The sequence below is a fragment of the Haliotis rubra genome, unplaced genomic scaffold (genome assembly GCF_003918875.1).
Source record: "Haliotis rubra isolate DU_JTF1 unplaced genomic scaffold, ASM391887v1 Scf284, whole genome shotgun sequence".
Taxonomy (NCBI): domain Eukaryota; kingdom Metazoa; phylum Mollusca; class Gastropoda; order Lepetellida; family Haliotidae; genus Haliotis; species Haliotis rubra.
Window position 1 is genome coordinate 733,724 of NW_025766936.1, and position 17,954 is coordinate 751,677.

At 45.1% G+C, this 17,954-nt stretch overlaps 1 protein-coding gene across 2 annotated transcripts in view; it reads left to right on the plus strand.

The window, feature by feature from the left end:
• LOC124281397 (katanin-interacting protein-like) overlaps positions 1–17,954 on the plus strand; it is a 58,786-nt gene that overhangs the window by 2,584 nt on the left and 38,248 nt on the right. The window contains exons 2-11 of one of the 2 annotated variants that reach the window (XM_046717431.1): positions 1,112–1,170; positions 1,320–1,390; positions 2,971–3,137; positions 4,381–4,566; positions 6,022–6,104; positions 6,298–6,477; positions 8,050–8,115; positions 8,515–8,583; positions 15,867–16,038; positions 16,463–16,606. In XM_046717431.1, the coding sequence (XP_046573387.1) occupies positions 1,112–1,170; positions 1,320–1,390; positions 2,971–3,137; positions 4,381–4,566; positions 6,022–6,104; positions 6,298–6,477; positions 8,050–8,115; positions 8,515–8,583; positions 15,867–16,038; positions 16,463–16,606 (1,197 nt within the window). The remainder of the gene's footprint in view (positions 1–1,111; positions 1,171–1,319; positions 1,391–2,970; positions 3,138–4,380; positions 4,567–6,021; positions 6,105–6,297; positions 6,478–8,049; positions 8,116–8,514; positions 8,584–15,866; positions 16,039–16,462; positions 16,607–17,954) is intronic. The other variant, XM_046717432.1, reaches the window with a different exon arrangement.

Below are 17,954 nucleotides of genomic sequence, written 5' to 3' on the forward strand. Positions count from 1 at the left end.
TCACACAGAAATGTGTCTACAAGTGTTTTTTTTGAAAATCATGAAACAAAATTAAGTACAGTCACTGATACTTGTAAAAGTTATTGAATGACATGAATGAAAATGTTGAAAAGAAAAATCAAATGCTAAAAGTTTGACAAAAATTTGTGTAATTTGAGCACCATTGGCCAATATTTTTGCCCATGTGCATATTTTTCAGAAACATAGTATTTTCCTCGCAGATTCAATATATACTTTTTGAGGTGCAGTGTTAGGGACTCCGGAAAAGTTTGGTGGGTGCATCTGGGCAGAGATTCCTGGGAGAAATCCATTTCACTGTCTGGGCTGCAAGTAGAGGGGGAAGGGGGGCAACTGTACCAGAGCTGATGATTAGTCTAACCAGCCAGACTTGGCCAAGTCCACCCAACCTTTCTGCAGCATTTTCTTTTTATTTTTAACATGTCTAAAACATAATAATGATAAGAAGAAGAAGACATTCAAGTACAATTGCGGCTCTCTATCAGCTTCGGCATATAAACTGCAGTAGTTGCTACTTTCTAATGTAAGGTTTTAAGGCTATGTAACATTTCACAATCATTTGTGTTTATATGTGAACCTGTGAGTTTATTTCATTTATTGCCTGTTTTTAAAAGCAACAGTGAAAAAAAGATAAGGTGCTACAATCATAACAGTAGCCATTTTAGCTTTTGTCAGTCAGTACAGTTTTTACTTGGTTCCAGCTGTTTCCTATGGTAGATTATACTTGTATGAAGTATGCATGTGTCCCAGTGTTCTGCTGTTATTTAGGGTACTTGTTCAGGATACAGTGAGGTACATGGGATACATATCCAGCAGATATCTATAGTACTCTCCATTGTATGAACCCTTCTCCAAACAGTAGTGGATACTCTCTAGTGTTAGCATCATGTCAACTAATTCTGAATAACCTCTACTGGTGTGTGGCATCCAGTGATGATGGTGGTGTTGAGTTCATACACACCATTGCCTTCTTGTTCCGTTTAATGATAGTCTCGTATACTATGAGTCTATAACCAAAAGACATGGTAGAAGAAACATGACTATATAACTACTACTAGCTGCCCTAGGTTAAGACTCCTGTGTTTGATTGCAGCCAGCAAATCCAGGAAGAAATGGACCAAGGATGATCCAGTGGTCCAAGTGCCTGTTGATGTAAGTGTTGTGATGCAAATTAGTAATTTTTTAAAATAATTTGTGCAGCCAATTTGTCTTAATATATTCAGCATTGTGGTAGTTTGGTTGTATGTACAGTAGACGATTAATATCAACTGGCACATGTATCATGCTGTATATTGTTTCAGGTTCCGGCAGTTCGGGAAGAAATCTTTCCCGGTCATGAGGAGTACCTGATGCTGCTGCAGGAAAAGAACAGGTAAACTGTATAGGTTATAACAGGTAAACTGTATAGGTTATAACGGGTAAACTATAGGTTATAACGGGTAAACTGTATAGGTTATAACAGGTAAACTATAGGTTATAACGGGTAAACTGTATAGGTTATAACGGGTAAACTGTATAGGTTATAATGGGTAAACTGTATAGGTTATAATGGGTAAACTGTATAGGTTATAACAGGTAAACTATAGGTTATAACAGGTAAACTGTATAGGTTATAATGGGTAAACTGTATAGGTTATAATGGGTAAACTGTATAGGTTATAACAGGTAAACTATAGGTTATAACGGGTAAACTGTATAGGTAATAATGGGTAAACTGTATAGGTTATAATGGGTAAACTGTACAGGTAATAATGGGTAAACTGTATAGGTTATAATGGGTAAACTGTATAGGTTATAATGGGTAAACTGTATAGGTTATAATGGGTAAACTGTATAGGTTATAACAGGTAAACTGTATAGGTTATAACAGGTAAACTATAGGTTATAACAGGTAAACTGTATAGGTTATAATGGGTAAACTGTATAGGTTATAATGGGTAAACTGTATAGGTTATAACAGGTAAACTGTATAGGTTATAACGGGTAAACTGTATAGGAAATAATGGGTAAACTGTATAGGTTATAATGGGTAAACTGTATAGGTTATAATGGGTTAAAGTGTATAGGTTATAATGGGTAAACTGTATAGGTTATAATGGGTAAACTGTGTAGGTTATAACAGGTAAACTGTATAGGTTATAATGGGTAAACTGTATAGGTTATAATGGGTAAACTGTATAGGTTATAACGGGTAAACTGTATAGGTTATAATGGGTAAACTGTATAGGTTATAATGGGTAAACTGTATAGGTTATAATGGGTAAACTGTATAGGTTATAATGGGTAAACTGTATAGGTTATAACAGGTAAAATGTATAGGTTATAACGGGTAAACTGTATGGGTAATAATGGGTAAACTGTATAAGTTATAAGGGGTAAACTGTACAGGTAATAATGGGTAAACTATAGGTTATAACGGCTAAACTGTATAGGTTATAACGGCTAAACTGTATAGGTTATAATTGGTAAACAGGAGAATGTTAGGTTACAACAGTAGAACTGGAGCAGAATAAGTCTCCAGTACACAGTGTCTTGAGAGCCGCAGTCGATGTGGATGGAGGCACAGAATGGTTATGTAGGCTGAGTGTGTTTGACAGTGTCTGAACAGGGCTACAGATAAGGGGAGTACAGGCGTAATGTACGCCTCAAACTCAATGAATTTCGACATAATATAAGATTTCAAGCGTGTCATGTACGCACATAAATACCTTTGTACGTCTAACATTTAATTTCCATGCATATCGTGCAAATGGAAATCTATTTCGGATAAATACTTGTTGACATAAAGCTGACATCCATAAATTGTCTCCCTTTTGTGTATCACTTTTATATGCTGTTCCCAGATTTAGTTTTCATATGTAGTTCATGCCATGATCCAAAGGTTCCAGAGGTCTAAGTATGCTGTGAAACACATTGATCACATCCCAGTAAAACTGCATGTTGTGCACACAGGTTGATAAAGAAGCTCCGTCAGAAGAACTCCCGCCAGATCCAGATCGAAAGAAAGGAGCAGGGTTTCGCTCTGTACGTGAATGGCGCCAACGCCCAGCGAGACCTCCCCATTGTGGCACCCACAGGGAAAAGTGCCGGCAAAGTCAAGTTGCCCAAGACAGCTGGAGGTGGGTTGACAACATATGCCTGAATATCTGTCTGGATGATGTGCTGGACATGTTCAGTCATCAGTTGACAGCATGCAGTGAAATTAAGCAGGAGAATTAGGAAATCTCTGTTATAATATCCTTAATGTTAGCAGTTGAGATCAGTGGGTCCCTTGATTCGCATAAATCTGCAGCGGATTTCAAGGACCCCAGAGTCCCCTTGATTTTTATTATAAGCCCACAAAAGAGGTGGTAGAAGCCACTAATGGCATTTGCCCTTTTTGGTTCAAGTGTAGAATTTGTTTGACTAGTGTCAAACAGACATTGTATGCATGTATGCATGTGTACATGGTGTAATGTGTGCCACAAGAATGTACGTGGATGTGTCCAACAGTAGGGGTTGACAAACAATGTAGGTGTGAACAGTTCAATCAAGGAGATGGTCATGGCACAATCAGAGCAGCCATTTAAGGAGGTTTCGATAACGGGATGGAAAAAACATGTGTCAGTGTAAAGTGAGTGAAAAGTTAGTGTCATGCTCTGTAATCACATTCTGTTGTTACATTCTTTAGATGCGTTCTATTTTGATACTCTGTAGTCATGTTCTGTTGTTACATTCTTTAGATGTGTTCTATATTGACGCTCTGTAATCACATTCTGTTGTTATATTCTTTAGATGCATTCTATATTGACACTCTGTAGTCATGTTCTGTTGTTACATTCTTTAGATGCGTTCTATATTGACGCTCTGTAATCACATTCTGTTGTTACATTCTTTAGATGCGTTCTATTTTGATACTCTGTAGTCATGTTCTGTTACATTCTTTAGATGCGTTCTATATTGACACTCTGTAGTCACGTTCTGTTGTTACATTCTTTAGATGCGTTCTATATTGACGCTCTGTAGTCATGTTCTGTTGTTACATTCTTTAGATGCGTTCTATATTGACACTCTGTAGTCACGTTCTGTTGTTACATTCTTTAGATGCCTTCTATATTGACACTGTAGTCATGTTCTGTTGTTACATTCTTTAGATGCGTTCTATATTGACACTCTGTAGTCATGTTTTGTTGTCACATTCTTTAGATGCGTTCTACATTGACACTCTGTAGTCATGTTCTGTTGTTACATTCTGTAATCAGCTGGTAACGTAATCACTCAGTGTAAAGTGTGTCAAACTCAAAGGTTTCATCATTAGAGTGACCAAGTCAAACAAATGTCTGTGAGTATTTGTAGTAATGAATGCTGCTGATGTTACTTCAGAGATGCGTCGGAACATCTATTTGAACGCACAAGACCTGAAGGAGCTGGGAGCTGAAGAACGCCGTGTTCAGGAAGAGAAGCAGCGAGCTCGCACTGCTCCCTCCAAGACTCGCAGGAAAGGCTGGAATGTTGGGTCAGTGGACATCACCACTGCTTCAGGGGACAAGAGGAAAGTCAGGGCACCAAGTAAGTACTTCTCACGTCAGGTATTTCTCATGTTGAACTGGAATTCTCCTAGGACACATTTCATTCTGCCAGGACATATTTACTTTTCCTCAGGTTACAGATTTTGTTTGTTATAGATGGAATAATGTTGAGACGTGGCAGGTTTTAGTATGCATATATTTTGATAAAAGTTGACATGGTGCTATGTTATGACACCATGATTCACTAAATAGAGCAGTCTTTTTATCCCCCCGCCATGCATTTAGTGCGAAGCAGGGAATATAGTATTAGGCTCCATACATATGTACGAATTGGAATATCTTAAGAACCGTTTACTAGATTCTTTACATATGTTGTACCTAGTTTCAATACAGCATGAGAAAGGTCCCAGTCAGGTTTGGTGACCTTGACCTTCATTTCAAGGTCACAAGGGGACTTTAATGTTTTACCCTTTACGAGATATCTCAAGAACCGTTTGCTGGATTGTCGTCATAGTTGACACCAAGCTTCATCTAGGGGATGCACAGAGCCAAGTGGATTTTGGTGACCTTCACGTAATTTTCAAGGTCACAGCGACACTTTGAAGATTTCAGCATGTTACCCTGCATGTTAAGATTGTCAGCAAGGTATCTCAAGAACGGTACACTGCATTTCTTCTTAGACTTTCAAGACTTCAGTTGAATGTTTTATGATAGGCAATTTCTTTATTACTATTTTTGAATATTTTATACACCATGACATTCAAGGGCAGTGGGGTACCCTAGTGGTTAAAACATTCACTTGTCACGCTGAAGACCCGGTTCAATTCCCCACATGGGTACAGTATGTGAAGCCCATCTGTGGTGTCCCCCGCCGTGATATTGCTGGAATCTTGCTAAAAGCGGTGCGAAACCAAATTCACTCATTCACTCAACATGACATTCGTGTCAAGGTCGAAGTGAGTCTTGAAAATATTTGTGTGTTTGAACAATTACAGAGCAAGATATCAAGAGGGGTTGACTGGTCATGTTTTTGTTGACATTTAACCTCATCTTAAACTATGACCTTCACTTTCATTGCTTTTTTAAGTTTGATTTGATCATTTGCGGCAGAGAATTATGTTACCTAAGTGACAATGTTTGTTTTCTCAGTGATGATCCTTGTTCCATTATCGCCATGGGCTTGTGATATTCATCAAAGTGGTAGCTATGGTCATAATGTAACTTCCCTCATTAGGCTGTATGTCATAGTCCAAACTCACTGTTGCAGTATGAAAAAGATGTCCAATTTCGAAAAAATGGCAAGCAATTAGTTCAGTTTATGAAGGAACCAAAATAAAATATGCAGGGTTGCCTCCCTTAGTAGCACCAGGAACCGCAGACTTTTTGTCCAGATGTAATCCTTGATTAGTCATACCTGTGCTGTTAATTTGATCGTAACAGTTAGAATATTTACTCCGTACCATGAGTGTGTGCTGATGGAATGATTCTGTATCAGATATTATGACGGGCAACTACGAGGATGACTTTGAGATGGACGACAGTGGTGACTACCGTAGCTCTGGAGATGAAAGAGACCAGGTGGGTTACTGTATAGTGTATATGTTGTAAAGAGAGTAAAGGGTTGCTGCTCTGGTTGTTGGATTCCAGAACTGTTACAATCATGTTACGTAACTAAAAGTTGCATAACCAATATACAAAAAGCTCTTCTTGTCTTAAAGTAAATAAAAGTAATGGATAACATGTGTTAATGATGTGGCTTCATGTGGAACAGAGGTATGACTCTGACAGCGACCTGGATGCTCGTGGCTGTGACAGCAGCCGTCCCTCCTCCAGCAGCAGCAGCAGGCCAGGCAGCAGTCGCAAAACGAGCTACCTGAAACGCAAGGCAGCCCAGATACGTGAGGAGGAGGAGCTCAATGACCGTCTGACTCTTACTCTGGCAGACGTTAGGGTAAGCACTTGTGTCTGACTGTTACTCTGGCAGACGTGAGGGTAAGGACTTGTGTCTGACTCTTACTCTGGCAGATGTTAGGGTAAGGACTTGTGTCTGACTCTTATCCTGGCAGATGTTAGGGTAAGGACTTGTGTCTGACTCTTACTCTGGCAGACGTTAGGGTAAGGACTTGTGTCTGACTGTTACTCTGGCAGACGTTAGGGTAAGGACTTGTGTCTGACTGTTACTCTGGCAGACGTTAGGGTAAGGACTTGTGTCTGACTCTTACTCTGGCAGACGTTAGGGTAAGGACTTGTGTCTGACTCTTACCCTGGCAGATGTTAGGGTAAGGACTTGTGTCTGACTCTTACACTGGCAGACGTTAGGGTAAAGACTTGTGTCTGACTCTTACACTGGCAGACGTTAGGGTAAGGACTTGTGTCTGACTGTTACACTGGCAGACGTTAGGGTAAGGACTTGTGTCTGACTGTTACAACTTACACTGGCAGACGTTAGGGTAAGGACTTGTGTCTGACTCTTACTCTGGCAGACGTTAGGGTAAGGACTTGTGTCTGACTCTTACTCTGGCAGACGTTAGGGTAAGGACTTGTGTTTGACCGTAACACTGGCAGACGTTAGGATAAGGACTTGTGTCTGACTGTTACAACACCACTGGCAGACGTTGGCAGGGTTAGGGTAAGGACTTGTGTCTGACTCTTACACTGGCAGACGTTAGGGTAAGGACTTGTGTCTGACTTTTACACATGCAGACGTTAGGGTAAGGACTTGTGTCTGACTCTTACTCTGGCAGACATTAGGGTAAGGACTTGTGTCTGACTGTTACACTGGCAGACGTTAGGGTAAGGACTTGTGTCTGACTCTTACACTGGCAGACATTAGGGTAAGGACTTGTGTCTGACTCTTACACTGGAAGATGTTAGGCAGAGGTAAGGACTTGTGTCTGACTCTTACACTGGCAGACGTTAGGGTAAGGACTTGTGTCTGACTCTTACACTGGCAGACTTAAGGGTAAGGACTTGTGTCTGACTCTTACACAGGCAGACGTTAGGTTAAGGACTTGTGTCTGACTCTTACTCTGGCAGACATTTGGGTCTGACTCTCTACTCTGGAGACATGTGTGGGTACTCTTGTGTCTGACTCTACTCTGGCAGGCGTTAGGGTAAGGACTTCGTGTCTGACTCTTACTCTGGCAGACGTTAGGGTAAGGACTTGTGTCTGACTCTTACTCTGGCAGACGTTAGGGTAAAGACTTGTGTCTGACTCTTACACTGGCAGACGTTAGGGTAAGGACTTGTGTCTGACTCTTACTCTGGCAGACCTGAGATGTTTGGGTAAGGACTTTTGGCTGACTCTAAAACCGCAAGACATTACGGATAAGGAGTTGTCCGACTCTCACACTTGAACATGTTAGAATAAGGTGTTTCGTCCGACTCTCACAGTGGCACCCATTAGGGTCAGGAGTTGTGTCTGACATCTTGCATGGTGGTGTGCGAGATGTCTGTTGATGCTCATAGGTACACATTGTATGTGTCATGTGTGATGTCCGACATGTTCCTGTCTTCAATCTAGAGATTGCGGCAGAGCCTGGAGATGAACGCCAGCATCCGACAGAGTCTTGCCAGGGAAGTCAGCTCGGTAAGTTGCCACGGTTATTTCAATCCACTCACACCATCCGGATCACCATCATACTGAAGTATTTTGTTCTTGTTTCCTTTTCTAATCTGTGAGTCGTCATATGAGCGAAATATTCTCAAGCACGACGTTAAACCCAATTTCACCTCACCTCTAATCTGTGTGATGTGTTCTCAGCACCATTGAAAATGTTTTACTTATTTCACAGACATCAGACTTGCGTTTTTGTTTTATCTGAATCACCCTTTCATCTGTCATATGGAAGTACAACTTGATTATATTTATATCAACATGATCAAGCTATGTCATCTATTTCTCAAGTGTTGATGGTTTAATGTTCATACTATTTTCCTGTCATATATATTATTTCTCTGTACTCTTGAATGACTGTCTGCCTATCAGGGCCTCCCCCAATTGTCCGCCAACCCGTACAGGGCCCCTCCACGACGCCAGGACTTGATACAGTTGAAGGTTTGATGTTGATGTTGGCATGCTGGGGCTGTTGGTGTTACTGACGTTGCTGCTGTTACTGATGTTGCCACTGTTACTGGCATTGCTAGTCGTAATATGCGGATGAGAATGTTAAGTCATTCCGTTCTTTCCTATTTGGACGGCTACATTAACTCTCATCCCAAATTACTGCATGTTGAATTATGTATGACTTGTTCCTGATGTTAGTGCCACTCACCTGTATAGTGGTAGTATCATTTCCAACTAAAACAACCCTTTCTCTGTTTAACACACCATAGGCTTTGACCATGTAGTTCTTACACTCTTGTAGCTAACATCTACCACAATGCAATGGCTCTGATCCACAGAGTAATGTTGTTGAAATATGGGAGTAAGGCCTGTTGTAAGTCTGTGTGAAAGTCTGGAATGGACGATCATCTAAGATGTGTGATCATGTAGTGGACCAAGACCCTGGTCACAGGGGAGCATTGTGGTCAAGGTGTGTAAACTGCTGAAACCACCCTTCAGAGGTGCTTCTCATCAGGTGCCATTATTATAGACCTGGGTGCCGTTGTACAAAGCAACCTTAGCGCTATGCTAGTCGTAAGTCTATGTTAAGGTATGGGAGTTACGGTCACCTTAGCGCTAAGACTACCTTAAGTATATGTTAAGGTATGGGAGTTACGGTCACCTTAGCGCTAAGACTACCTTAAGTATATGTTAAGGTATGGGAGTTACGGTCACCTTAGTGCTAAGATAGCTTTGTACAACGGCGCCCAGGGCCTCCGTTCACAAAGCACTAAGGTGATCGTAAGTTACTAAGGTAACCTTAGTACAATGTTAAAGAATAGGAGTTAAGGTTAACCTTAGTAAAGGTTGCTTCGTGAAAGGAGACCCTGGGGTGTGAATCCCAGGTAGCACCTCATGATCATCATCAGTCACAGGTCTCCATCACTGTTCACACTAATATTAAACTCACACAGTCTTTGAATGGCATTCAGAAGGGATACACATAAAGGCAAGAATTGTATGGATGTCAACTTCTTTATTGTGATGGGCACGATGTTTCAGAGTATATTCCTACTCCTTCATCAGGTGACTGAAACAATGAGGAAACTATATATATATGTACATGTGAAAGCAACAACAGTTATGAGATAACAAGGGAAACCAGTAGTTAATTGGTACTAAATTGGTAGATGGACAAATGGAATGTTATCCAAAGCGTGACAGTCTGCAAACATATAACCAGTAAATGAGTCATTCCTCAATAGGTTCTACTTGAGTATGTCAGTGTTCCTGCCATTGCTGCTGATCATTAAGCTTGTACGAGACAGAATATGTCAGAGGAATGCTACCTGTCCTGAGTTACAAATCTAACATACTGCACTTACCTCCTAGACAGCCCCTAGTTACCAGAACCACATATCTCTAACATCAAATTAACATATTGGCTGACAATGAGGAATCTCTGTCTCTAATCTCCTAGTTACATCAGATAAACATTCTGAATCTCAATGATCCCTCTGAGCTTTATAGAACTGGTTGGTTTCAGGGCTGTAACAATCCACAGAGGGTGCACACCATGGGACCCACACCATACTGGCCACATTATCAGAATCGTTATAATTTCCCCTTAAAGTGTGTGGTTACAGCCCTTGTAGTTTGCATGAACATGTTTAGTCTGAGGCGATGCATGTGGTGTAGCTGATCATTGTTGGGATGTTTAACAGAGAACCCTGGGTTAGTGTAGACTGGGCTACTGGGTTACCTGCCATGTGTATGGGGCTCCCTGTGTTAGTGTAGACTGGGTTACTGGGTTGACTGCCATGTGTATGGGGCTCCCTGGGTTAGTGTAGACTGGGCTACTGGGTTACCTGCCATGTGTATGGGGCTCCCTGTGTTAGTGTAGACTGGGTTACTGGGTTACCTGCCATGTGTATGGGGCTCCCTGTGTTAGTGTAGACTGGGTTACTGGGTTACCTGCCATGTGTATGGGGCTCCCTGTGTTAGTGTAGACTGGGTTACTGGGTTACCTGCCATGTGTATGGGGCTCCCTGTGTTAGTGTAGACTGGGTTACTGGGTTGACTGCCGTGTGTATGGGGCTCCCTGTGTTAGTGTAGACTGGGTTACTGGGTTGACTGCCGTGTGTATGGGGCTCCCTGTGTTAGTGTAGACTGGGTTACTGGGTTACCTGCCATGTGTATGGGGCTCCCTGTGTTAGTGTAGACTGGGTTACTGGGTTACCTGCCATGTGTATGGGGCTCCCTGTGTTAGTGTAGACTGGGTTACTGGGTTGACTGCCGTGTGTATGGGGCTCCCTGTGTTAGTGTAGACTGGGTTACCTGCCATGTGTATGGGGCTCCCTGTGTTAGTGTAGACTGGGTTACCTGCCATGTGTATGGGGCTCCCTGTGTTAGTGTAGACTGGGTTACCTGCCATGTGTATGGGGCTCCCTGGGTTAGTGTAGACTGGGTTACCTGCCATGTGTATGGGGCTCCCTGTGTTAGTGTAGACTGGGTTACCTGCCATGTGTATGGGGCTCCCTGGGTTAGTGTAGACTGGGTTACCTGCCATGTGTATGGGGCTCCCTGTGTTAGTGTAGACTGGGTTACCTGCCATGTGTATGGGGCTCCCTGTGTTAGTGTAGACTGGGTTACTGGGTTACCTGCCATGTGTATGGGGCTCCCTGTGTTAGTGTAGACTGGGTTACTGGGTTACCTGCCATGTGTATGGGGCTCCCTGTGTTAGTGTAGACTGGGTTACTGGGTTACCTGCCATGTGTATGGGGCCCCTGTGTTAGTGTAGACTGGGTTACTGGGTTACCTGCCATGTGTATGGGGCTCCCTGTGTTTGTGTAGACTGGGTTACTGGGTTACCTGCCATGTGTATGGGGCTCCCTGTGTTTGTGTAGACTGGGTTACTGGGTTACCTGCCATGTGTATGGGGCTCCCTGTGTTAGTGTAGACTGGGTTACTGGGTTACCTGCCATGTGTATGGGGCTCCCTGGGTTAGTGTAGACTGGGTTACCTGCCATGTGTATGGGGCTCCTGTGTTAGTGTAGACTGGGTTACCTGCCATGTGTATGGGGCTCCCTGTGTTACTGTAGACTGGGTTACTGGGTTACCTGCCATGTGTATGGGGCTCCCTGTGTTAGTGTAGACTGGGTTACCTGCCATGTGTATGGGGCTCCCTGTGTTAGTGTAGACTGGGTTACCTGCCATGTGTATGGGGCTCCCTGTGTTTGTGTAGACTGGGTTACCTGCCATGTGTATGGGGCTCCCTGGGTTAGTGTAGACTGGGTTACCTGCCATGTGTATGGGGCTCCCTGTGTTAGTGTAGACTGGGTTACCTGCCATGTGTATGGGGCTCCCTGTGTTAGTGTAGACTGGGTTACTGGGTTACCTGCCATGTGTATGGGGCTCCCTGTGTTAGTGTAGACTGGGTTACCTGCCATGTGAATGGGGCTCCCTGGGTTAGTGTAGACTGGGTTACTGGGTTACCTGCCATGTGTATGGGGCTCCCTGGGTTAGTGTAGACTGGGTTACCTGCCATGTGTATGGGGCTCCCTGGGTTAGTGTAGACTGGGTTACCTGCCATGTGTATGGGACTCCCTGGGTTAGTGTAGACTGGGTTACTGGGTTACCTGCCATGTGTATGGGGCTCCCTGGGTTAGTGTAGACTGGGTTACCTGCCATGTGTATGGGGCTCCCTGTGTTAGTGTAGACTGGGTTACCTGCCGTGTGTATGGGGCCCCTGTGTTAGTGTAGACTGGGTTACTGGGTTACCTGCCATGTGTATGGGGCCCCTGTGTTAGTGTAGACTGGGTTACCTGCCATGTGTATGGGGCTCCCCTGTGTTAGTGTAGACTGGGTTACCTGCCATGTGTATGGGGCTCCCTGTGTTAGTGTAGACTGGGTTACCTGCCATGTGTATGGGGCTCCCTGTGTTAGTGTAGACTGGGTTACCTGCCATGTGTATGGGGCTCCCTGTGTTTGTGTAGACTGGGTTACCTGCCATGTGTATGGGGCCCCCTGGGTTAGTGTAGACTGGGTTACCTGCCATGTGTATGGGGCCCCCTGTGTTAGTGTAGACTGGGTTACTGGGTTGGGTTGACCTGCCATGTGTATGGGGCTCCCTGTGTTAGTGTAGACTGGGTTACCTGCCATGTGTATGGGGCCCCCTGTGTTAGTGTAGACTGGGTTACCTGCCATGTGTATGGGGCTCCCTGTGTTAGTGTAGACTGGGTTACCTGCCATGTGTATGGGGCTCCCTGTGTTAGTGTAGACTGGGTTACCTGCCATGTGTATGGGGCTCCCTGTGTTAGTGTAGACTGGGTTACCTGCCATGTGTATGGGGCTCCTGTGTTAGTGTAGACTGGGTTACCTGCCATGTGTATGGGGCTCCCTGTGTTAGTGTAGACTGGGTTACCTGCCATGTGTATGGGGCTCCCTGTGTTAGTGTGTAGACTGGGTTACCTGCCATGTGTATGGGGCCCCCTGTGTTAGTGTAGACTGGGTTACTGGGTTACCTGCCATGTGTATGGGGCTCCCTGCGTTAGTGTAGACTGGGTTACTGGGTTACCTGCCATGTGTATGGGGCTCCCTGTGTTAGTGTAGACTGGGTTACTGGGTTACCTGCCATGTGTATGGGGCTCCCTGTGTTAGTGTAGACTGGGTTACTGGGTTACCTGCCATGTGTATGGGGCTCCCTGTGTTTGTGTAGACTGGGTTACTGGGTTACCTGCCATGTGTATGGGGCTCCCTGTGTTTGTGTAGACTGGGTTACTGGGTTACCTGCCATGTGTATGGGGCTCCCTGTGTTAGTGTAGACTGGGTTACTGGGTTACCTGCCATGTGTATGGGGCTCCCTGGGTTAGTGTAGACTGGGTTACCTGCCATGTGTATGGGGCTCCCTGTGTTAGTGTAGACTGGGTTACCTGCCATGTGTATGGGGCTCCCTGTGTTACTGTAGACTGGGTTACTGGGTTACCTGCCATGTGTATGGGGCTCCCTGTGTTAGTGTAGACTGGGTTACCTGCCATGTGTATGGGGCTCCCTGTGTTAGTGTAGACTGGGTTACCTGCCATGTGTATGGGGCTCCCTGTGTTTGTGTAGACTGGGTTACCTGCCATGTGTATGGGGCTCCCTGGGTTAGTGTAGACTGGGTTACCTGCCATGTGTATGGGGCTCCCTGTGTTAGTGTAGACTGGGTTACCTGCCATGTGTATGGGGCTCCCTGTGTTAGTGTAGACTGGGTTACTGGGTTACCTGCCATGTGTATGGGGCTCCCTGTGTTAGTGTAGACTGGGTTACCTGCCATGTGAATGGGGCTCCCTGGGTTAGTGTAGACTGGGTTACTGGGTTACCTGCCATGTGTATGGGGCTCCCTGGGTTAGTGTAGACTGGGTTACCTGCCATGTGTATGGGGCTCCCTGGGTTAGTGTAGACTGGGTTACCTGCCATGTGTATGGGGCTCCCTGGGTTAGTGTAGACTGGGTTACCTGCCATGTGTATGGGGCTCCCTGTGTTAGTGTAGACTGGGTTACCTGCCATGTGTATGGGGCTCCCTGTGTTAGTGTAGACTGGGTTACCTGCCGCCGTGTGTATGGGGCTCCCTGTGTTAGTGTAGACTGGGTTACTGGGTTACCTGCCATGTGTATGGGGCTCCCTGTGTTAGTGTAGACTGGGTTACCTGCCATGTGTATGGGGCTCCCTGTGTTAGTGTAGACTGGGTTACCTGCCATGTGTATGGGGCTCCCTGTGTTAGTGTAGACTGGGTTACCTGCCATGTGTATGGGGCTCCCTGTGTTAGTGTAGACTGGGTTACCTGCCATGTGTATGGGGCTCCCTGTGTTTGTGTAGACTGGGTTACCTGCCATGTGTATGGGGCTCCCTGGGTTAGTGTAGACTGGGTTACCTGCCATGTGTATGGGGCTCCCTGTGTTAGTGTAGACTGGGTTACCTGCCATGTGTATGGGGCTCCCTGTGTTAGTGTAGACTGGGTTACTGGGTTACCTGCCATGTGTATGGGGCTCCCTGTGTTAGTGTAGACTGGGTTACCTGCCATGTGTATGGGGCTCCCTGTGTTAGTGTAGACTGGGTTACCTGCCATGTGTATGGGGCTCCCTGGGTTAGTGTAGACTGGGTTACTGGGTTACCTGCCATGTGTATGGGGCTCCCTGGGTTAGTGTAGACTGGGTTACCTGCCATGTGTATGGGGCTCCCTGGGTTAGTGTAGACTGGGTTACCTGCCATGTGTATGGGGCTCCCTGGGTTAGTGTAGACTGGGTTACTGGGTTACCTGCCATGTGTATGGGGCTCCCTGGGTTAGTGTAGACTGGGTTACCTGCCATGTGTATGGGGCTCCCTGTGTTAGTGTAGACTGGGTTACCTGCCATGTGTATGGGGCTCCCTGTGTTAGTGTAGACTGGGTTACCTGCCGTGTGTATGGGGCTCCCTGTGTTAGTGTAGACTGGGTTACTGGGTTACCTGCCATGTGTATGGGGCTCCCTGTGTTAGTGTAGACTGGGTTACCTGCCATGTGTATGGGGCTCCCTGTGTTAGTGTAGACTGGGTTACCTGCCATGTGTATGGGGCTCTACTGCCTTCAGGAAGCATCAGTTTTGAATCATGTCATTACCTGCTGCTGTGTGGCTACAGTACTGCTTGTGATATGTGTACGTCATGTTCTTGAGATAATGTGGGCATCAGGTTTGTTTAGCACAGTTGCCATGGATACTGTTTTGTGTCATATTTATGTACACACATGTAGTATTTGCTGCACATTCAGAATGTTGTGAAAAGGGAAATAATCTACCAGGCCCTATGATGGTTTTTATGTTCTTCCAGTGGCCTAGTCTATGATTGTGTTGCCAGCAAGGTGTTGCTGGCACTGTGTTGCTAGCAGAGCATTGCTGGCAGGGTTTTGGAACGACTTCAAGCCTTATTGCATTGTCCCCCTGTCGCTTTTGTTCCTCACGCTCTCTGTTATGGCACAAAGTGTATTTTCAGTGTGCAGAAACATTTGTCAATACACCATTTCATGGGTTTCAAATTTTATATCAAAACCTGAATTCAAACAAATTTAACTGTAATATGATAAGTTACAAGAAATGTCAGCTATTTCTTTCATGTTTCAACAGGTGTTTTTCATCCCTTTATTCTAATTTTCAACTTGAACTGCCTTTTGTGGTGTTACTTGTGACTCTGGTGCACATATGTGCTACTGTTTCACATCTACCAGCTGACTGGCCAGCTGCAGCAGTATCGTGTGCTACTATTGAGCCTGTTGTGTCTTGTAGGAGGAGGAAGATATGGACCACGCAGCCACCATCGATGAAGAAGAGGAGGAAATTGAGGAGGACCTGTCACCAGGGGGCAGCACTGGCCCAGACAGCCCGACCAGCCCCATCAACAATATCATGAAACCTAATGAGACAATCGTACTGGAGTTTGCCCCACTGCCAAGTAAAGGTGTGTAAGCAGCCTGAAGTGTCAGTGTAGACATGGGAACGTGAGAGAGTATCTCACCCAGTGGCTGTGCAACATTTTATTGGTGTTTTCCATGCATAGGGAAAACACTGATTATGATAAGTAATTCTCCCTTTTGCTCAGTGACTGGTAATACGCAGAGAATACCTAGCATACATTAAGATGATTTGAACTATTATGAGGAGACTGTTGGCCAAGTGGTTAACACTTACTCATAATGGCAAGGACTCTGGTTCAGTTCTCAATGTTTCTACAAAGTGTGAAACCAATATATGGTATCAGTTGTGATTCTGCTGGAATATTGTGAACACTTGTGACACAGCCCCCAGAAAAAAGCATGTATTTGGCTAGCTGTGTAAATCAAAATATATTCAGGTCAAAATATATCTTGTAATTTGTGTTCCAGGAAAAGTTGAAAGAAATTTGTCTGCTGCACGAAAGAAAAACAATGACATTGATGCTTCCCTCAATCCCAAACAGAAGCCACGCCCCCTCCCGAGCCCCAAAGGCACCCCATCCTCTACCCCCAGGGATTTGCGGCTTCAGTCAGGTAAGTGTACCATCTTGTGTATGTTGTCCTGCTGTTCTGAACACAAAGTACCCTTTCCCTTCACTCAGTTTACAAGACCCTACTCATGTTGTAAACCCACTGAGACCCTGTTCATGATGTGAGACAGGCTACAAACCCACTGAGACCCTGTTCATGAAGTGAGACAGGCTACAAACCCCCTGAGAACCTGTTCATGAAGTGAGACAGGCTACAAACCCTCTGAGAACCTGTTCATGAAGTGAGACAGGCTACAAACCCTCTGAGAACCTGTTCATGATATGAGACAGGCTACAAACCCACTGAGACCCTGTTCATGAAGTGAGACAGGCTACAAACCCACTGAGACCCTGTTCATAAAGTGAGACAGGCTACAAACCCTCTGAGACCCTGTTCATGAAGTGAGACAGGCTACAAACCCACTGAGACCCTGTTCATGAAGTGAGACAGGCTACAAACCCACTGAGACCCTGTTCATGTTCATGAAGTGAGACAGGCTACAAACCCACTGAGACCCTGTTCATAAAGTGAGACAGGCTACAAACCCACTGAGACCCTGTTCATGAAGTGAGACAGGCTACAAACCCACTGAGACCCTGTTCATGATGTGAAACAGGCTACAAACCCTCTGAGACCCTGTTCATGAAGTGAGACGACCCTGTTCATGATGTGAAACAGGCTACAAACCCTCTGAGACCCTGTTCATGATGTGAGACAGGCTACAAACCCACTGAGACCCTGTTCATGATGTGAGACAGGCTACAAACCCACTGAGACCCTGTTCATGAAGTGAGACAGGCTACAAACCCTCTTAGACCCTGTTCATGATGTGAGACAGGCTACAAACCCACTGAGACCCTGTTCATGAAGTGAGACAGGCTACAAACCCTCTGAGAACCTGTTCATGATGTGAGACAGGCTACAAACCCTCTTAGACCCTGTTCATGAAGTGAGACAAGCTACAAACCCACTGAGACCCTGTTCATGAAGTGAGACAGGCTACAAACCCTCTTAGACCCTGTTCATGATGTGAGACAGGCTACAAACCCACTGAGACCCTGTTCATGAAGTGAGACAGGCTACAAACCCTCTGAGAACCTGTTCATGATGTGAGACAGGCTACAAACCCTCTTAGACCCTGTTCATGAAGTGAGACAAGCTACAAACCCACTGAGACCCTGTCCATCATGTGAGACAGGCTACAAACCCACTGAGACCCTGTTCATGAAGTGAGACAGGCTACAAACCCTCTTAGACCCTGTTCATGAAGTGAGACAGGCTACAAACCCACTGAGACCCTGTTCATGAAGTGAGACAGGCTACAAACCCTCTGAGACCCTGTTCATGAAGT